This window comes from Zingiber officinale, chromosome 3B, assembly GCF_018446385.1.
Source record: "Zingiber officinale cultivar Zhangliang chromosome 3B, Zo_v1.1, whole genome shotgun sequence".
Classification (NCBI taxonomy): Eukaryota; Viridiplantae; Streptophyta; class Magnoliopsida; order Zingiberales; family Zingiberaceae; genus Zingiber; species Zingiber officinale.
The window spans coordinates 3,410,081-3,432,902 of NC_055991.1; the positions used below are offsets into that span (position 1 = coordinate 3,410,081).

Genomic DNA, 22,822 nt, shown 5'->3' on the forward strand with positions numbered 1-22,822 from the left:
ACCAGCTATCCGGCAGATGCAACTGTTCTATCAAAATTGTATACGGATTGCCATGCGAGCATGATCTTGCACATTACCAGTACTTTTCCATTCCAATTCCGCTTCAGAGTATCAACGCTCATTGGAGGAGATTGTCGATGCATGCACATCAGTTTAATGACGAGGGAGCAAAACCTAATAGGACATCCCACGTTGTTGAGATATTAGATGGGATGGATCCATATATGCGAGAGCATATGATAAACAAGTTTCTTGATATGATTGATCCATCTCAAAGTACATTACGAGCTCCTTCATACAACACAGAACATAGAGGTCGACCTACGGGTAGAGATGAGCAAAGTGGACGCCGCATATCTTCTTTCGGAGAAGCATCCACTTCAGGATCTAGGGTCTCTCAACCGATTGCAACATCTCAAGGGAGAGGAAGACGTGGAAGAGGGTCGAAGGTTCGCAATACTCAAATGACCCATGATCACTCTCCAGTTCCACCCATCCATGATACTTATATTGAGAAATTACCCGTGCCTCTGCAGCGTTATATTTCTCACACTGTTGATGTTCAACCTGATGGTCATTGTGGATTCAGGGCAATAGCTGCATTAATTGGGTATGGTGAAGAAGGTTGGGTTCAAGTACGATTTGAGCTTATAGAAGAGATTCAACAAAATAAGGATCTATATGATCAACTTTATCCAGATCCAAATTTGGTAACCAATCTATTATTCTCATTGAATTATTTCGAGCAGTGGGCACCAGAAATATATTGGATGGACGCTATGCCTTTGAGAATTGTCATCGCATCAAGGTACAATCTTGTACTTCATACATTTGGTGAGAATATTGGGAGTTGTTTTACTCACTTGCCATTAAGAACTCCTCCAGTTCCAAACCAAGAGCATCGAGAAATAGCTATTGCTCATATTGGCAATCACTTCGTACAAGTTTTCTTATATCCTCATTATCCTGTACCACCCATTCCAACTTGGTGGTGGCAACATTCATCGTATGAAGCTAAAGGATGGGTCACTCGTTACAGGACGCGCGCTCATTTGTGGTACGAAGTAATAGGTGCACCACCACCAAATGCATCGGGAGCAGAATTTGGAGGCAATATTGATTAAGATTTCTATTTTTATATGTTTTTATGTTTTTTTTGTATTATTACATGTACTCTTCATTTGGAAAAAAATATGTTTGTTCTTAAGTTATGAATGTGTTCATTATTAATTGGTAGTATTTTTTTTATTTTAAATATAAATTAAAATAAATAAAAGATTATAAACATATAAAAAAAATATTGAAAAAAATAAAACTAATAAAAAATTGATAAAAAAATTGATTAAAAAAATTAATAAAAAAATAAAATTTAAAAAAATCATTTGAAAAATATAAGTATTATGAAAAAAATAATTAATTAAATTAATTAAAAAATAAAAATTAAATAAATTTATATAAATAAAATTTATATGTATCACTCGATTTTGAGCGGTTATAAATCTAAATCCTCACTAAGTTGTCGCTAAAATAAAATATAGTGTTGTACCTAAAGAATATTCACATATCTCTATAATGACATGATTTATCCACTTTAGATTTAAATCCTCATAGTTTTACTCTTAAACTCTACCCAAAAGGTCTTATTCCAATTGAGATATCATATATCCTTTTAAAGCCATGATATTTTCCATATCTTTCCAATGTAGAACTTTAATTGTATCTCAATAATCCTCCCTTCAAACGAAGGACCACAATTACTCGCATAGTTTGAGCCTCCCTGGGAGCATCTGGTCACTCTTGACCTGCTCTAGGCCTTTTCCGTGAGCATCTGATCACTCTTGACCTACTCTGTGCCTCCCCGTGAGCATCCAATCACCCTGACCTGCTCCGAGCCTCCCCGTAAACATCTAATCACCCTAACCTGCTTCGGGTCTCCCTACGAGCACCCGAGCACCCGATCACCCTGACATGCTCCGAGCCTCCTTGTGAGTATCCAGTCATCCTGGCCAGCTCTGGGTTTTTCCACGAGCATTTGGTTACCTTGACCTGCTCCAGGTCTCCCCATGATTATTCGGACACTCTTTACCTGCTCCGGGTCTTCTCATGATTATTTGGTCACTCTTGACCTACTCCGGGTCTCCCCGCGAGCATCTGATCACCCTGACCTGTTTTGAGTCTCCCCGTGAGCATCCGATCAACCTAACTTACTTCGGGTCTCCCCGCGAGCACCGATCACCCCAACTTGTTTCGGGCCTCCCTGTGAGTATCCGGTCATCCTGGCCTGCTTTGGCCCTCCTTGCAAGCATTCAGTAATCATGACCTGCTTTGGACCTCCGCGTAAGTATCCAGTCACCCTAACCTTCTCCGGACCTTCCCTGCGAGCATCTGATCACCTTGACATACTCTGGGCCTCTTCACAAGCATCTAGATTCGGTCACTTTTAACCTACTTTGGGTCTCCCCACAGACATCTAATCACCTTGACTTGTTTCGTGCCCACCCTCAATTTCGTTCAATGTTACTCATGACATCTGGTCTGGATCATGACTCTGATACCTGATGTGGTGATGAGGAGGGGCCCACCCTGTGGAAGGTCAGCGCCATGGTGGATGTCAAAGTCAAGGTGGTCAACGCCCCGTCATCACCGGCCGATCGGGGAGAGAGTGGTTCGTCCGACCAAGATATGGAGAGTTCGATTCGACATCTCCTTGGTTCGACCACACGCCAAGCACCCAACGCTCAACAAAGGGACAAACGCCAAGTGTATGCAGAAGCGTGCCGAGCGGCTTCCCCGCTCGGCCTCACAACAATAGTCCGAATAGAACAACGAAGTGGAGCTACGACCGGGCAAATCATGCAAATAGCAGTCTCATTGCCGAACGGCCTTTCCGCTCGGCCAGGCGATTAGCTGATCAACCAGGACAGTGGAAGTATCGGTCGAGCGGCCATCCCGCTCGGCCAGGTGACAAACTCATTGTCATGTGGATAGTGTAGATCTGAGCCGAGCAGATATCTTGCTCGGCCTAGTAAAAGAGACACACTGCTAGCTGGAGATATCCTTTTGGGAGCCAATGCCGCTGATAGGCGGCATGGTCGGCGGATGGGTTAGACAAAAGATCGTACGGTGGAAGCTTCCACTGTCGCTTTAGAGATATGCTTGGCTCGTTAATGTATTGTGTCAGGGGCACTTTACTGACATGTCTTTTCAGAAAAAACTTTGATAAGCATGCACGCCTGGGGAAGTGTGCATGCACGCTACAGGAGCTCTATATAAAGGGGGTCCAAGCTTCGTCGAAGGTATGCACACATTACTGTTGCTGCTACTGTTTGCTTCACTTCTTTGCTTTGCTGCTTCCATGTATCGCCGACGACTGACTTGAGCGTTGGAGGGCCAATGCCGGGGATCCCTTCCATGGCTCGGCACTACCGTGGTTGTGGTAGCAGGTTCGTGCGGAGTCTACGTGCGGTCAAAAGATGAGTAAGATAGTAACAGCCTACTATCTTACTTGAATTAAGTACAATGCAAACAAAAAGATTATACCGACAGTATATAGAAGTTGAGGTTTTGGTCGGCACTTCTTGTAGCAGCAGGTGAGTAGTCGTAGCACGAATCACAACTTGAACAGTGAGGATCTTTTAACCAGAACAGCGTTGTATCCAACCTTGGACCTCGAGCTCTCTTTTATAAGAATCGTCGATGTTCAGTTGGTCAATCCCTAGGTTTGGTCAACTGAACTAACTCCCTTCCTTCCTGGCTGAGATCCGATGCTGATTCGATCTTCAGCAATTAATGATCATTAAGAGTTTGGTCAATCGAAACCTTTGTTCAGTCAACCGAACGACCTCCTTCCCTGTTCGTCGAGATTTACCGAGAGTTGCATTTACCGTGCCTTTAATGTTGATCGTTCAGTCGATCGATCATCTGGTTCGGTCGACCGATTAGTGTAGTTTCCTTCTACTTTTGATCATTGCTGATTGAACTGATCTACGCTGAGTTGTAAGTCTTCGGTCGACCGATCAGCTGGTTTGGTCGACCGATCAGGCCGAACCTTCAACACAGAGTTAAACAGAGTATTCCCGCAACACAAAGGTTTAGCACAGTGATATACATAATGTATGAGTAACAATAATAGACAGTTCAACTATCTTGGTCTCAACTTTGGAAACCTTCTCGGTTTCTTCAGTTGGATCAACAACCGTAGGTTATTCCCTTCAGGAACCTAACCTCACTGTCGCTCCTCTAGTTATTTACCTCAACCTACCTACCAAACATTGATCCTCCAGATCTTGTTTGGACTTTTCACTTAGCCTTGATCGGCTCGCTAGGACTTTTCTTTCGATCTTCAATCCTCCAGACCTCTCGATCACTCCGCCAAGCGTCGGGTCCTCTCGACCCACTTGGACTTTCACCTAGGTCCCACAATCTGCTAAGACTTCTCCTGCCTAGCCTCCAACTATGTCTTTCCTGGTTGAGTAAACAGCCTGCACACTTAGTCAACTTGTTAAATCACAACAAGACTTAACTTGAACCTTTGACAACATCAAAACTCAGGTTTGATTCTGGTACAACCTGCACTAACAATCTCCCCTTTTTTGATGTTTGGTAACCAAGGTTCGAAGTTAAGTTAAATCATACAGAAATAAGTAAACAAGTATTTAATTTTCACTCTCCCTCTAAATTGAACAACTCCCCCTGAATTCACTAACTTTCTCACTTTGACACACATCAAAAACAGGGGAAGCAAAACACTTATATGTAAGAAAAAAATTCTAAAGAGAAAGGTTCTTTAATATTTATAGGTTATAAAAATATCTAAGAAGAAAATAAAAATTTTGACCACTTTGTAAGGTTTGAAAAATTGATTTTAAAGCTAAAATATTGACAAAGTAAACATTTTGAAATATATGAAGAGTAAAAAAATTTTATTGAATTAAAGCAAAGTTAAAGTTTTTCTAAAGAAAATAATTTGAAAATTTGAGTGTAAAGTTAAATTATGAATTTGAAAATTTCGTAACGTAAAATTTTCATAAAGCTTTAGCTATAATTCTATTTCAAAGATTTTTTTTTAAAAAATAGAAAATTTAGTAAAAATAAAATTTGAAAAATTTCTAAGGAAATAAATTTAAATAAATAGAGGATGTTTGAAAATATCAATAAAATTTTGAAGTAATTGTAAAATATTTTATTAAAGTGTAAAAATAAAATTTAGTGATTAGCTCCCCCTAAAATTGAAAATATCCTAAAAGTCCAAGCATGGTTGAAAAACTAAAAAGAAAGTCGTTATGATGAAATGTTCAACCTTTGTACAGAGCTAACTACCACAAGGTAGTAGTTAATGACCTGGGTTGGTGAATTTGAGTACTTAGGACTAACTAGGTTGTTACTAGCTAGTTAACTCAAATTGATCTATGTATGTTGTTTAAAGCCCAAATTTATATCGATGCACTGACATAAGCATCTGAAATCTTAGGCTAAGTCCTAAACATCTCACCCATTCTAAGTTTTACAAGCAAGAGATCCTACTGTGCTTGTGAGATGATGACTCCTAAAACTATAGGATCATGTAATTTTACGGTAGGATCTAGGCTACTTTAAAAAGATAAAAATATTTTGAAAGAATTTTGAAAACCAAAATTTTAAAAGGGGATTTTAAAAAAAAAATAATTTTGAAAAACTAAGTAATATTTTTAAAAACATGTTAAGAACCCGACTCTATAGAACACAACCCTAATGGTCTTCTTAAGTTACTAAATTCTGCTTCAGGTAATGGTTTAGTGAAAATATCAGCCAAGTTAGATTTTGATTCAATATAGTTAAGTTCAATATTCCCTTTGGAGATATAATCCCTAATGAAATGATGTTTAACTTCTATATGTTTAATTATAGAGTGATGTACTGGATTTTTAGTTAGATTTATAGAACTTATATTGTCAATGTAAGTTTTTACATTCTTGTAATCTAGATTAAAGTTTTTTAAGGTATGGGACATCCATAGCAATTGGGCTACGCATTCACCCATTGCTATGTATTCGGCTTTAGTGGTAGATAAGGCAATACTATGTTTCTTACGACTAAACCAACTAACTAAAGATGACCCTAGCAATTGACATCCTCCACTAATACTCTTTCTGTCCAACTTACATCCGGCATAATCAGAATCAGAGTATCCAACTAAGTCAAAATGTGAAGTTCTAGGATACCGCATGCATACATTAATGGTTCCTTTTAGATATTTAATAATTCTTTTAACCAAAGATAAATGGGACACTTTTGCACAAGTTTGATAACGAGCACACATACTTACTGCAAATAAAATGTCAGGTTTGCTTACAGTTAAGTAAGTAAGCTACCTATCATGCTTCTATAATATTTTAAGTTAACTGATTTACCATTTTGGTCACTGTCCAAATTAATTTTACTTGCCATAGATGTCTTGATTTCTTTCGAGTTTTCCATACCAAATTTTTTAAGAAGATCCTTTGTGTATTTAGTTTGATGTATATAGATACCTTCTTTAGTTTGTTTAATCGAAGGCCCAAAAAATAGTTTAATTCTCCCACTAAACTCATTTCAAATTCATTTTCCATTAAAGATACAAATTCTTTTAAGAATTTTGAGTTAGTTGAACCAAATACTATATCATCAACATAAACATGGGCTATGAAAATGTCAGAATTAAGATTTTTAATAAAAAGTGTAGGATCAATTTGTCCTTCTTTAGACCCTTTCCATTTTAGAAAGCTAGACAGTCTTTCATACTAAGCCCTAGGTGCCTATTTTAGTTCATATAATGCCTTTTTTAGCTACATAGTTTGAGTTCTCTAGATCCTCAAAACCAAGTGGTTGACTCACGTAGATGTCTTCTTTAATCTGTCGATGAAACACATGAGTGGTTAGCAAATCACTGCCAAATTAATTTTGTGATGCCAAACAAATATATGTTCTAAAGTATATATATAGAGAGAGATTTGGTACGCTAAGCGACGCTTTGTGCGTGACCGTGAGCGAAATACGACGTGGGCTATCTGACGTGACTAAAATTTAATTTTTTTAATCTCTCTCTTATCTGCATGCAACAACTTTTCTCTCTCATCTGCATACAACAATTATAAAATTCTCATTTCTCTCTCATCTGATTGCATGTAACAATCACCGTACTGTTAATTTTTAAAGGTGATGTAGCTGCTTCACGTTGTAGCAGCTTCTGTATAGTAGCTGTTATAACGTGTAGCAGTGTTATTGTGGCAGCTACTGCACCGTTGTAGCAGCTTCTACACCGTTGTAGCAGCTACTGCACCGTTGTAGCAGCTACTGTACCGTTGTAGCAGCTACTCCACTGTTGTAGTAGCTTTTGCACTGTTGTAGCAACCACTGCACCATTGTAGCAGCTTCTGTACCATTGAAACAGCTACTGCATCGTTGAAATAGCTATTGCACCGTTGTAGCAGCTTCTACACCGTTGTAGCAGCTACTCCACCATTATACCAGCTACTGTACCGTTGTAGCAGCTGCTACACCGTTCTAGCAGCTACTGCACAGTTGTAGCAGTTACTGCACAGTTGTAGCAGCTACTGCATACTAACTGCTACAAGTTGTAGCAGCTACTGTATAGTAGCTGCTACAACGTTGTATCATCACTACGACAATAATTTTTTGCATGTAATAATAGCAGAAAAAAGATAAAATTTCATTTTAATTTAAAAGAAAGAGAGAAAAGTTGTTGCATGCAGATGAGAGAGAGATTAAAAAAAATTAGGTTTTGGTTACGTCAGATAGCACACGTCCGATTTCGCTGACGATAACACACACAAAGCGTCGCTTTGTGTGTGTGTCTATATATATATATATATATATGGATTTTGGTTGCGTCAGATAGTCCACGTTGGATTTCGCTCACGATCATGTACAAAGCATCGCTTAGCATATCAAATATATATATATACCCCCAGGATAAGGTTGAGTTGGCTAGTGCGGAGCAGAGTTGCTACCATAGGATAAGAATTCGAATATCGATAAAATCGAGGGAAAAAAAACCCTCCTCCGCACTGGTCAAATTATTCGCTCGACATTGCCAAATGTACTATAAGCCTACGTTGTCAACCATATTATTATTTTTTGACAATTCCTCGTGAGATTCTCTCATTTAAATGCAGATGTTTTTTTTAATTTGTTGTTACCATTTTCCATTTTTCTCATTTTTTTTTGGAAGGAAAAAAAAAAATCTTCCACTTCCTTTCCAAGTTTTGTACATGACTTTGTGAAACGAAATATACTGATCAATTGCATTAAAGATATAATAATGTTTTAGAGATGTTCATCGACTGTTTCACTCGACTGTTAATTTTTTGAGCTGTCATAAATCTGAATCATCTCTAAGTTGTCGTTAAAATAATACAACATAGCTATGGTCGTACCTTGAAGTGGCATATATACATCATTGCAATTCGAAAAACATGGAAAGCATCTCAGCTCGAACAATGATCTTTTTCAAAAACCTATCTCTTTAAACAATCCCTCTGAGAGTGAGAGTGAGAGTGAGAGTGAGAGTGCTACGATTAGCTGCTACAGATCGCTGAGTGCGATTTCATGGCCCCATTACTCGCATCAGCATGAGGTTCATAGATCTCCAGCTCCTTCACAAGTTTTGTATGTGCCTTTGTGAAATAAAATCATAAGTGAGGAAATACTTCTGGCTCAATGTGGATCAATTGTATTAAAGAAACATTAAGTTAGTAAATCGTGAATCAGATTTACCAAAATATGTATTTAACATTTTAACTTTTATATTTATCAAAATACAATTATTTCTCATTATGTCTTTTTTTATCGATTAACTATGGCAATTGATTTCTAAACTTGAAAATTCAACAACAAAAATAATAAAGTCTTATCTCACTAGATGGAGTCGGCTATATGAGCTATATCTCCTACAATATAATCATCTATACTTAAATAACTTTTATCTTATTTTATTGTTACTAACGAAGTCTTTTTTGGTCTTCCTCTTCTTTGTTTGATATGTGTGTTTGTCATAGTCTCATATCGCTTAACTGGAGCATTTATTGATCGACTAAATACATGCTCATACCATCTTAAACGTGTCTCTCGGAGTTTTCTCTCAATAGATGCAACTCTGGCTTTCTTTTTAATACTCTTATTTCTTATTCTGTTCATCCTTATATGTCCACACATCCACCTTAGTATCCTTGTCTCTGCAACTCTCATCTTCTAGTCATGTGCTCGAGTCATAGTCCATCATTTAGTTCCATATAATATAGTAGGTTTAACTGCGATTTTGTAGAACTTTTCTTTAAGTTTAAAGATACTTTATGATCACATAAAACATGTACCTAACGCTCTACTCCATTTCAATTATCCTACTTGTATTCTATGTAAAATATCTTTCTCAATTCCTCCATCGTTTTGTAAAAATGATCTTAAATATTTAAAGCTCTCGGTTTCGTGCAGTTTGTCATCTCCTATCTTAACAATTATCTTATTACATCTAATATTGCTAAACTTAAATTTCATATATTATGTCTTTATTCTACTAAATCTAAAACCTTGTCCTTCTAATGTTTCCCGCCAAGATTCTAGTTTAGCATTTATTCCTTCATGTGTTCTATCTACCAAAATAATATCATCTACAAACAACATGAACCACAACACTGTGTCTTGAATATGTGTAGTGAGTTCATCCATAATTAGTGTAAAAAGATAGAAATTTAGAGCTGATCTTTGATGTAACCCTATTATTATTGGAAATGTTTTAGCTACTCCGCCTGAATCTTTACTCTGGTCGTTACATCCTCATGCATATCCTTAATTAGTTCAATATATGTTACGCTAACACATCTCTTTTCTAGAATTCTTCATATAATTTCTCTTGAGACTCTATTATAAGATTCTTATAAGTCAATGAATACCATGTGTAAATCTTGTTTTTGTTTCCTATATTTTTCAATTAGTTGTCTAAGAAGATGTATATCTTTTATTGTCGACCTTCCTGCAGGCATGAACCCAAATTAATTTTCAATCACTGTAATCCCATTCCTTATTTTTTTTATTATTTTTTTTCTCAAAGTTTCATAGTATGACTCATTAATTTAATACTCCTATAGTTTGTACAATTTTGTACGTCTCTCTTTTTCTTATATAAGGAAACTAGAGTACTTATCTTCCGTTAATCAAATATTTTTTTTGTTTTCAATATCATGTTAAATAATTTTGTAAGTCATTCAATACCTTGTTTCCCTATCCACTTCCATACCTATATCGAAATATCATCTAGTTCAACGACCTTTCCATTATGCATTCCATTTAAAGCTTGTTCTACTTCTGAAATTTAAATTCTGCGATAAAAATTTAAATTTCTATACTCATTTGATCCACTTAAATTACCTAAGTTATGTTGGACACTTAAAGTTTCATTAAAAAGTTAATAAAAATATCTCTTGCACTGCTCTTTTATTTTTTCATCGTTTACTAGTACCCTATTACATTTTTTAATACATTTTATTTGGATAAGATCTCTTATCTTCCTTTCTCTCACTTTAGCTATTATATAAATATTTCTTTCCCCTTCTTTTGGAGAAAATTACGTTTTGATCGTATAATTTATACTTTTTCCAATTTTAATCCTGTTATGAGTTAATTTATGTTCTTAGTCTAGTAACTTATAATATTTTAGTCCTTCTTAGATTGATATTAGAATTGAAAATCTAGCCCCGGAAACTAAGAAGTCTCAGTTTGACCACTGACGAGACGAGGATGTCCCTGACAAGGATGATCGGTGTGCAAACAAAGTCTGGACTTGACGGCCGGAGTTTTTCAGGAAACCGTGATTTGATCTTCTCTGAGAAAGATTTAGTTGGTTCTTGTGCTGTCCTTGTTACAGTCTATTTGGTTATCCTCAATCCAAACTCGACAAGAACCAGGGGCCGTATTTTTTTAATCTTCAGTTTTTAAAAGGGCAAAAAATTAAGAAAGCGGCCTTGTTTTTTTTTTTAAAAAAAAATCATGACTCTCCGCTTTAAGTTTTTTATTAAAAAAACATCTCACCCCTCAGACATACACTGCCGATACGGTGACACTGAAGGGAGGCCAGATCTCTTGATCCATAAAAAAATGGACCAGGGGATGGACTATTCTCAATTATAGCCGGATCGTAGTCACGATCCGGTCACAATTGATTGCGATCATTTTCTGGGTTTACCGTCCCCCTCATGGTATAGTTTGGGTCCAAGCGGGCTGCCGGAGGCCGTCCGGAGGCCACTGAAGGTGAAGAAGTGGCCAGACTACTGGGCGCCGAGCAGGAGGTGGCCTCCAGTTGCTCGCTTGGACCCAAACTATACCATGAGGGGGACGGTGAACCTAGGAAGGGATCGCAATCAATTGCGGCCGGATCGCGACTACGATCCGATCGTAATTGCGAGTGGTCCATCTCCTGATCCACTTTTTTTGACCAAAAGATCTACCCTGCACGGAAGGAGCTCCCTCCCATGTCGGCTAAGAGCGGCTCTATTTGTATGAAACCGTTTCTTTATGTTCTTTTTTTAATTTTTATTAAAATATTTTTTTAATTTAAATATGATGTTGGGGGTACTTTTACATTAGGATAGAGATACGGGATGTATGGGTTTTAAAAAAATTGAGATTCATGGAAGAGTTCTTCAGAGGTTTTTATTATATATAGTGGAGAAATATTTAAAAAAATTTATTTTTACGTGTTGTGGATATAATTATGAAAAACTTCTCACCGAGTTTCAATCATTGTGGATGCTCTTAGAGTATCTCAATTGGGAGCTCTGAAAGGAGCCCCACCGGTGACATGGCGTGAGGGGCGGACCTCCCTCTCATATTAGAAGGGAGGTTCCTTTTGCGGAGCTGTTTTGTCGTCAGTATTTTTTTTCAATATTTGTTATTAAAAAAAAGCGCGCACACAATGTGTTGAAGAAGATGTTGAACATCATAGAAGATGAGACGCTAAACAACGGCTTATTTGATAGCCATTGTTCAACGTTCAAATTATTTTAATTAAAAAAATTTATAAATACATCACGAACTCTTATTTTTTTTCATTCATCTATTTCTTCTTTATTTTTTTTCATTCTCTATTTATATTTGATATGGAGAAAAATTTCAATACTTATTTTACAAATTTTTTAAATTCTTCAAAAGTAAAAGAAAATACATCTTCTCAAAATACCTGCATTCCTCTAAACTATGATGCACAATATCCTCAATTTTTCTCTCACACAATACAATCCAAATTTTCAAAATATTTTATATGTTCCACAAGGTCTTCCAAATTTTCTAAATTTTCAATGTTCTAAAAAAATTTTGTTCCCCTTCAGAGTAACGCCACTCTAACTCTATTTGGTAAGTATTTATGCCAAGATTGGTCAGCCATGAGCAACCAATTGGGATGCCTTCTCCGTCTTTCATATTTTCATCTCCTCAACTATCAGCCATGTTTTCAAATGAAGCAAGAAGAGCTACTATCGACCCATCTATCAATGACAAAGAACCTCTAATGTCATCGACTATTCCAACATCTCAGTGGTCATCACACCCATCACAAGAAGAGTGTAAAGTTAAACCGGAGAAAGATGATTCGAAACGAAGATTTTGGTCTTTTGATAGAGACATGGTACTTGCGAAGTCATGGACAACTATCAGTACTGACGCAATCAATGATAATGACCAGAAGAATCAAATTTTTTTGAAACGTATAGCTGATTGCTACAACAAGCATCGACCCATTGGAATTATGAAAAGAAGCTATTAAAAGAAATAAAAGTGAATTACCATAATTGATCGAATTAAATTATCAAATTAGTATTACGATTATTATAATAATTTTGTTATAATTATTAGAATAATTCTCAGAATCATTCTTATAATAATTCTGTTATTTATTAATTGATTAATTGACTAAGTACTTTTTAAATATTATATATTATATTATTTTTAGGACAAATATCAATGAACAATAAGTTTTATTATTGCTCTCATATTATTTATTGTTCTCTCCCTATTATTCTTTTAACATTGCTCTCTCCCTATTATTCTTTTAACATGGTATCAGAGTCATCTTTTTTTATCTTCCCTCAACTTCTTGAGACAGAGATCCAATAAACGACAAACCCTTTATAATTTTTTATAAAAAAGCTCTTCTTCTCTCTCCTAGTTGTTTTAATTCTCTCGCTTCTCTCCGTTTTTGAGAACGAACGAAAATTACCTTTTTCTTTCTTTCACCGCCAACACCAAGAAAGGGGAATGAGGCTCCTTTACATCGAAGCCTCCAGCCCTTGCCTGCGCCACCTGCCGACGCCAGCCGCCGGTAGCTCCTGCCAGCAAAGACGCACAGCAGGAGGAAGATCTCCTTGCTCACCATCACCGCCACAGCAACCAACTCTCCCGACAATGTCGTTGACATCGCAGGCCTATATCTTGCTACTAGTTGCCTTACAAGAGCTTCATCACTGCAGAACTAGTCGAAGGAGGGGAGGCCACTCACGTCGACGAACTTCTTGTTCCATCTACTTCAATAACACCTTCCCATACCTTTGCAATGTCAAATAATCAACATTATGACCAAAGACAAAGTTCAGAAAAATGTCAAATTTGTCATATCATTGGACATACTAGAAATCAATGTTCCAGAAGATATGATTGGTTATATACTCGGATGAAATGTTAAATTTGTCTCAGGAATGAACATTTTGGTATTCAATATCCTAAACGATTTGACTCAAATTTCATTGAAGGTCCTGCAGCTTTAAGACAACCACCTACTTCACAAGTATATCCTAAAGTCCTCTCGTCTGTGCTTTCTCATGGCAAAATCCCAGAGTTTTCATCTACTGATTGATATATTGACACTGGAACAACACATTATGTCATATTAGATTATAATATCCTTATAGACGTAATGTCGTATTATGGCTCAGATACGGTGCAAGTAGACGATGGTTCAAGTTTGCAAATTGCTAATTTTGGAAACACATATATTCATTTATCCAATCGTACTTTTCACCTGTACAATGTCTTTTATTCTCCATCTATTACGAAAAATTTACTCTCTACTCGTCATTTTTGTCTTGATAACAATGTCATTTTTGAGTTTCATCATAATTATTATCTTATAAAAGATAGAGGAACCAATACTATTGTATTTTCTGGAAGAATAAAAAAAATGTCATATACTATCTTCAGAGTTTTTCAATCAAAGCTTTTGTTGGTGAACGCACAAATAAACCAGCTTGGCATGCTCACCGTGGTTATCCTTCTCTTCGCATTATTCAGTCAATCATCAATAGGTATGGTTTACCTACTTCCTTTACCTCCCCTTCATCTGATTCATTTAGAGCTTGCATGAAATCTAAAAGTCATAAACTACCTTTCTCTTCATCCGATTATGTTTCTAATTTTCCATTTGAAATAATTCATTCAGATGTTTGAGGTCGGCACCTATTTTGTTTAACTAAGATTTCCAATATTATGTTATTTTCATTGATCATTTTAGTAAATATACTTGGTTCTATCCTATGAGAAGAAAATCTGATTTATTAAATATATTCTATAATTTTTAAAATCAAGTTGAACAATATTTTAATCGTAAAATACTTTCTTTTCATTCTGATTGGGGAGGCGAATATCAAGCTCTCCATCGTCATTTTGTCTCTTGTGGAATTGTTCATCGAGTTTCTTGTCCCCACACTCCAGAACAAAATGGCTATATTGAAAGCAAACATAGACATATAGTTGAAAATTGCTTTAGCTCTTCTTTATAATGCCTCAGTTCCGTGTAAATTTTGGGATGAAGCTGTTAGCACTGCCGTATATCTCATAAATTAGTTTTCTACTCTATTGCTTAATCATAAATATCCTTTTGAAAAATTTTATAATCAAACTTCTAATTACACTTTTCTTCAAATTTTTGGTTGCGCATGTTATCCATAGTTACGCCCCTACTCTAAACACAAACTTGACTCTCATTCACTACAATGTGTTTTCCTTGGTTATAGCAATTTGCACATTGGTTATCATTACTTGCATATACCAACTGGACGAATTTATATTTCACGACATGTTACTTTTGATGAGTCTCTATTTCCTTTTCAGTTGCTTCTTCGATCTCTCCTTCAGATACAGGTGAGACCTTCTTAATGCCACCTACTATTGTAAGAAGTGATGGCATCCTAAGTCCTGCTCCGAAACTCTCTAATAACTCTCATATACTATCAGAATCACCTCAAGTTGTTGATCAAATCTTTGAAGCTTCACCAGTCGAAGATAATACAAGTCCATCATTAAAATCACCATGTCAGTCTATTTCCTCATCGTCATCAAAAAGTGATTCGGATGATAATGCTCATTGTCGCATGCTTCCATTAAGTGACATCTATGCACGTTGTCCACTAACGACAACTCGACATCCCCTTCCATGAGCTCTAGTTGTCTCTTTAAAATCTATTGAAAACCAAATTGTTTTACACAAGCAAACAAAGATCCAAATTGGCATAGTGTAATGGCTACATAATTTGATGCACTTCTTCGTAATGGAACATGGAACCTAGTTCCACGATCTCCCTCCATGAATGTTGTGGGCACTAAATGGGTATTCTGTCTTAAGCATCGAGCTGATGGTTCTCTTGAACGACACAAAGCTTGACTTGTAGCCAAAGGATTTAGTCAATAATCAGATATTGACTTCAATGACACTTTTAGTCCAGTCGTCAAAATTACATCTGTCAGACTATTGTTATCGATAGTTGTTAGTTCTAATTGGTCTGTACGACAATTAGATATTTCAAATGCATTTCTCCATGGTCATATTGAGGAAACTATTTTTATGGAGTATTCACCTGGATTCATTCATCCATAATTTCCATCTCATGTTTGTCAACTCAAGAAATCCTCTTCGACAAGCTCCTCGTGCATGGTTTCATTGATTATCTAATTAATTACAAGCTCAATAATTTTTTGGATCAAAGACTGACTTATCTCTATGTCACAAATACAATGATGGATCTATAATATTTTTTCTTATTTATGTGGATGATATTCTAATAACCGGCAATGATCACAAGGGTATACAACTTTATTAAGTATTCTCAATCATGAATTTCCTACTCGAGATTTGGGTATTACTCATTTTTTTCTTGGTATTGAACTTATTCCACATGAGGAAGGCTATCTTCTCTCTCAGAGCAAATATATATATTACTGGGCTTCTCCAAAGAGCCAAAATGGATGGAGCACGTCCGATCTCTACATCAATTGCTATAAACAATTCTACAACTTCATCCTCTCCTGCTCTGTCTGATCCACAGATTTATCGAAGTATTGTTGGAGTCTTACAATATGTCACTATCACACGTCCTGATATTACATTTGCAGTAAATCGTGCTTGTCAATTCATGCACGCTCTAACTGAACAAAATTGGGATAATGTAAAAAGAATACTTCGCTATCTCAAATGTACTATTCTACATGGTCTTTTTTTATATTGTTAATCGTCTCGAGATTTACATGCCTATAGTGATGTCGATTGAGCAAGTTCTCCTGAAGATAGACTCTCTACTAGTGGATATGCAATATTTGTTGGACGAAATTTTATCTCATGGAATTCGAAAAGGCAACCCACGGTATCTCATTCAAGCACTGAGGCAGAATATAAAGCTATAGCAAATACAACGTATGAAACTATTTGGCTTCAATCACTTCTCTCTGAACTTCATCTTGCGTCAAATATTGCACCAAAAATTTGGTGCGATAATATTGGAGCAACATATCTCATAGCAAATCTAATTTTTCATGCTCATACAAAACATGTGGAAATTGATTTTATTTTGTTCATGAACGTATGACAACTCAGTTATTTGTCTCTTATATTTCTGCTGAAAATCAAATCGTTAATACCTTTATTAAGTCATTATCCAGACAACGTTTCAACAAATTAGCAAGTAAACTCAACATCAAAAATCTCCCGCTAAGTTTGTCGGGGGGGGGGGGGGGAAAAGAGATAAAAGTGAATTACCAGAATTGACGGGATCAAATCACCAAATTAAATCAAATTAGTATTATGATTATTAGAATAATTCTGAGAATAATTTTATTATTTATTAATTAGTTAATTAACCAAGTATTTTTTAAACATTATATATTGTATTGTTCTTATGACAAATATCAATGAACAATAAGTTTTATTATTGCTTTCATATTATTTCTTGCTCTCTCCATATTCTTCTCCTAACAACTATCAGGTGCTAAAATCACATTACTATAAGTTTGCAGCGATGGTAAATGAATTTTCTATAACTTATAATAATTTGTATACTTATCGTTAAAGTGGATGGATGATAAGAATGTGTTGGAGAACGCACTCAATATGTGCAAAGTCAACAATAAAAACAAGGATTTCAAGTATATGTATGTGTAGAGGTTTCTTAAAGAGTATGAGAAATATGCTCCACAATCAATTCCTCTTTCCTCTAACAAGAAGGCAAGAACATCCGAATCAAGGGGGAACACTTCAGCATCAAATCCAAATCCAGATACGAGTGTTGATGTGGATGATTCTGAAGCTCACATTCATCCGATAAGGTAACAGGCAACAAAAGAGGAAGGGCAAATCCAAAGTCAGAGAGTGCGACATAACGGAACAAATCTTTGATAAAGAATAACAAGATATTAAGGAATATCAAATGGAAAAAATGGATTTGCGAAAAGTTGAGACCTTTTATAAGGATTATGAAATTTTTTATGAAGGATATATACTAGTGAGATGACACCAGGACAATTTCGGATATGTGAGAAAATAGTTGAAAAAAATTAAACAGGAACATAAGCTAGAGTAGATGTGTTTAAGTTTATTTTTTCTATATATTATTATAATTTATGTCTTTTATTTTATGTATGTTAATATTTTTATATATTTTTAATTATTAATGTCATTATGAGGATTAGCAATTTATGGATTTAAATTTTATAAAAAATTAATTATATATAAGGTAAAACATTATATATAAATAAATTGTTGGGAGATTTTTGTATAGTGAAAAGATATATAAGAGTTTTTATTTTTGATATGGTATTGATATGATATTGAAGAAGCTACTTGAGAGTGTCCATGAATATGGAGCTCTCACCGATCTATGTACAATTATTTAATTGTACTCGGATACATTACGTTCATTAATATTTTTATTTTATTATAATAGTTATGAATGAATGATAAATGAATAGCAGTTATAAAATAATAATTATTATAATGTAAATACTTTTAACAAATTAAATATATATTATATTATATGGCATGTTGTACCAGTTGTCATTTTATAAAAAAGATAGATCCGCTACCTTAGCGGCTCCCCTAGTACCGGTCCCACAGATATGGAGAGAGATTCATACAGATACACAGGCCATAGATGCATGGCACCAGTTGTCATTTTATAGTTTCTACGAGAAGAGAGTTGGATAATTTGTAGATGAGTAGGATGTCTCTTTTAATAAAAAATAATAATAATAAAAATAGCAGTCTTTTGATGATTTAAAAAAATGGAGATATTTTCACTTTTGTCCTTAAAAAAAATTATATTATCATCAAATAATATATTTCTCTCCTTGTAAAATTCACCTTCACTGGATGGAAAAAAATAGTAAATCCAGTTAATCCTAAAGTGATCGATCCAATCCTATAAAAAAAATTTACTAGTCATTAGGATAGATAAAAAAATACTTACGTTGGACGACCTAAAAATTCAGTATTTTTTAATTACACGTCTCATTTAGAGAAAAAATTTCTATAAATTCATTATAACTGGGATCGAATCACGGATATATAGTGTAATTTAATAAACTTGACAATCTCCACTTTTATATAATATACCTAGTGTAACGTAAATACTTAATTTAATAAATATAGTTACTTATTCTTAATTACTTACTATTAATCACACAGTTATTCTGAATTTTGATATTGCATTTTCATATCAATTAAAACATAAAAATTTAGAAAATGACTTATTATTTTTCAAATAAATCATCCCATATTCACTCCTATATTTTTCTTTCATATTAAATTTTATGAGTACACTTGAAAAATTAATTTTAAATTTATTAGTCCAACATATACATATTTACATAAAAACCAAATTAAAACATTTTTTAATATTCTAATATATATCTAAACTATATTATATTTTTTGAAACTATTTTAGTAATTTCCAATGTTCAATTAATGACACATTGTAGCAACTATATTTAAAATTAATCTATTTTTAATTAAAATATAGACATTCAAAATTTCTTAGATCAGTTCAATATTTAAAAACAAATAAAAAATCTAAAATTTAAAGTATATTACTCTGACTTTAATTTAAATTAAAATTAAAAATATTTTTCAAAATTTATGAACTTCATTATAATTTTAATTCAACTTGTTTATTAGAATTTAATCAAACGTGGTTAATGTTGATATTAGTGGCCGGGTTGGGACGGCGGCGGTGGCGGCGCCACAATAAATTGAGGATGGTCGATGTCTGTGGCGGCGGTATGCCTCCGTAATAGGAAAATGAAGCCCCTACGACCGTCGTGCATGTCCGCTCTCCGCCTCTGGAGGCATATTCATGTCCCCTCCGCCAGGTGCCTCCGCCGTCGCCTCTCCGACCTTGCTCACTCCTCGCCTCTCTGCCTGGCCTTCGACAACCGGCTTCAAGCCATGCCTCTATTGCACCTGGAGCAAAGCGTAGACCGCCGAGCCAACTACACTATCACCTTGCTCAGTCGCCAGGGAAGGATGTTTAATGCTCGCCAACTGTTCGACAAAACACCCCACAAGGACGTCATCTCCTGGACCTCAATCATCTCCGGCTACATAAGGTGCGGCATGCTCCACGAGGCAAGGGCGCTCTTCGACCGTGCGGACGCACAGAAGAACGTAGTCACCTGGACCGCCATGCTATCCGGCTACGCTCGGTCGAAGCTTATCAGGGAAGCTGAGGAGCTCTTTGAATGCATGCCCGAGAAGAATTGTATTTCTTGGAACACCATGCTCGCCTGCTACGCTGAGAACGGCCAGCTCGATGAGGCCTTCCATCTGTTCACGAGAATGCCGGATCGGAATGTCGTGTCCTGGAACACGATCATGATTGCTATGACTCAATCTGGTCGCTTAGATGAAGCATATCGGCTGTTTGACGAAATGCCCGCGAGGGATGTGATATCGTGGACTTCAATGATTGCAGCCTTATCGCACAATGGGAGGGTTGATGAAGCTCGAGTTCTGTTTGATAGAATGCCGGAGAGAAATGTGGTTTCCTGGAATGCGATGATATCAGGTTATGTCCAAAATCTAGGACTTGATCAAGCTCTGGAGCTGTTTGTAAAGATGCCTGAGAGGGACATAGTTTCTTGGAATACCATGATTACCGGATTTATAAAGAATAAAGATTTGAGCAGGGCACGAGGTTTATTCGAGGAGATGGAAGAGAAGAATGTGGTCACTTGGACTGCCATGATCACAGGATGCGTCGAAGATCAACAGAATGAGATGGCATTAAAGATGTTCTTAGAGATGCTAATGGCCGGTGTCAAGCCAAACCAAGCAACATTTGTCAATGTTTTGGCTGCAGCAAGCAATTTAGCAGCATTTGCCGAAGGACAGCAAATCCATCAGATTGTTAGCAAAACCATTTCCCAGTTTGATCCTTCTGTTAATTCTGCTCTCATGAGTGTGTACTCCAAGTGCGGTGAGATTGCTATTGCTAGAAAATTGTTTGAGCTGCTGGGTCAAAAGGATTTGGTATGTTGGAACGGAATGATTGCGGCATATGCCCATCATGGGAATGGCCAAGAAGCACTGAACCTTTTCAGAAATATGCACCTGCATGGATTCAAGCCTAACGATGTTACCTATGTGGGATTGCTCTCAGCATGTAGCCACTCTGGTTTGTTTGATGAGGGGCTTAATCTTTTCAAGTGCATGATGAATGATCCATCAATTGAGGTGCGAGAAGATCATTATGCTTCCTTAGTCGACCTATGTGGTCGAGCAGGGCGACTTAAGGAAGCTTCGAGTTTCATCAAAGGGTTAAATATTAGCCCTTCATCACCCTCTGTCTGGGGGGCGCTTCTTGGAGGCTGTAACGTCCATGGGGATGTTAAAATTGGGAATTTAGCAGCTAAGAAGCTCATGGAAGCAGAGCCCAACAATGCCGGATCTTACATGTTGTTGTCGAACATCTATGCTTCGAAGGGCAAATGGAATGAAGCAGCAAAAATTAGGTTAAGGATGAAGGATAAAGGACTTAAGAAGCAACCAGGTTGTAGTTGGATTCAGGTCGGAAACAGAGTTCATGTTTTCATGGTACGCGATAAGTCTCATAGCGAATCTGAGAAGATCAACGCATTGTTGCATGATCTTCATAATAAAATGCGGCAAAAAAAGGATATGTTAATGCTCTGGATCTTATTTCAGTTGAAGATGAAGTAAGTTATTCTTCCTTTTAGAATTAATAGGTCTGAAGTTAACTGGTGTATGCAAATATGAACTACTAGTTATTTCAGACAAATATATGTAGCAGTAGTTAGAAAGATAAGTGCGATTCAGAATAATGTGAGAACAAGAAAGCAGCGGTATTATCACAATGACAATCAAATCCTAGCAAAGATCGCGAGAGCCCAGAGGAGTAGAGCCAAACCCGAGAACACGTTACTCGCCGTGCATGCTCCACTTTGTACAATCGTATTAATTGTCAAAGTTTTGATTCGAAAATGGTGGCTAGCTACGCGTCAATGTAGTATAAGCATCTATTGGGATGGGTTGTGGGTGTGAGAAGGTTTATTAATTAAAGGGAAGAGAAAGGAAGAGAAAGTAAAGTATTTGAATTTATCTTATTTGGGATGAAGGGATTGTTAATTAACAAACATGTGTATCTTGTTTGAGAGGAAAGGGAAGTGAACGAAAGTTCAATATATAAAGTTATATAATTATCATCCATCTTAATCAATATATAAAGTTATATAATTGCCATCGATCGATTTAGGTTTAAGAAAGTTTAATTCAACTATTTATTTTAAGTTAGAATGATTTGAATTAATTCATTATTTAAAAAATTAAAATTATAGTTTTAACTGTATCGATCACTTATTCCTTGATTGACAAAGCTCTTGTTTCCTTACTAGCATATTCACCATTGCTGCTTTGCTATCATCGATTTGTGTGTCCCCTTCACAAGTCGTTAGCATTTGCATCACCTCTTTTATTGTTTGCTGCCCACCCACGATCAATGATGGACATCGTCCGTGGTTCCACTACTTCGTAGTCGTTGTCGCCGCCATTATGGTTCGTGCATCCCCTTTGCAAGCCGTTGGCATCAGTGTCGCCTTAGTCGTCGTCGCAACCATTGCGGGTTCGTGCATCCCCTTGCATCGGCGTCGCCTTAGTCGTCGTCGCAACCATTGCGGGTTCGTGCATCCCCTTTGCAAGCCGTTGGCATCAGCGTCGCCTCCTCCATTATAGTCGGCGTCAACGCCATCACCCTTGCGACCCACTAAAGCAAGGTCGGGGCTGATGTTGTTGAGATAGGGATAGAATTGGAATATTTTTTTTTGGATTTCCATTCCCCTTCCTTACACTCTGATTTGTGGTGTAAGAAATTCGACGTCTTTTCTTAGGTTAACACTGACCCTTCCTTTCCCATCAGCTCCTTAACACACTCCTTCCCAAATGAGGTTAAAAGCTCCCCTTCCCCTACTTTACCCCATTCCTCACCTCCTCCCAAATAAAGGGTAAATATATACATCGACGTAC

General features: G+C 36.3%; 1 protein-coding gene across 1 annotated transcript; it reads left to right on the plus strand.

Moving 5' to 3' along the window:
- Positions 1–19,464: 19,464 nt before the first annotated feature.
- Positions 19,465–21,961, plus strand: LOC122055524 (pentatricopeptide repeat-containing protein At2g35030, mitochondrial-like). Its single transcript, XM_042616998.1, has one exon. It carries the CDS (start codon positions 19,547–19,549, stop codon positions 21,500–21,502), a length of 1,956 nt encoding a protein of 651 aa, XP_042472932.1. The 5' UTR covers positions 19,465–19,546; the 3' UTR covers positions 21,503–21,961.
- Positions 21,962–22,822: the final 861 nt, after the last annotated feature.

What these genes read in the sequence shown, in the direction of transcription:
- LOC122055524 (XM_042616998.1), top strand. Translation starts at nt 19,547, where the DNA reads ATGTCTGTGGCGGCGGTATGCCTCCGTAATAGGAAAATGAAGCCCCTA.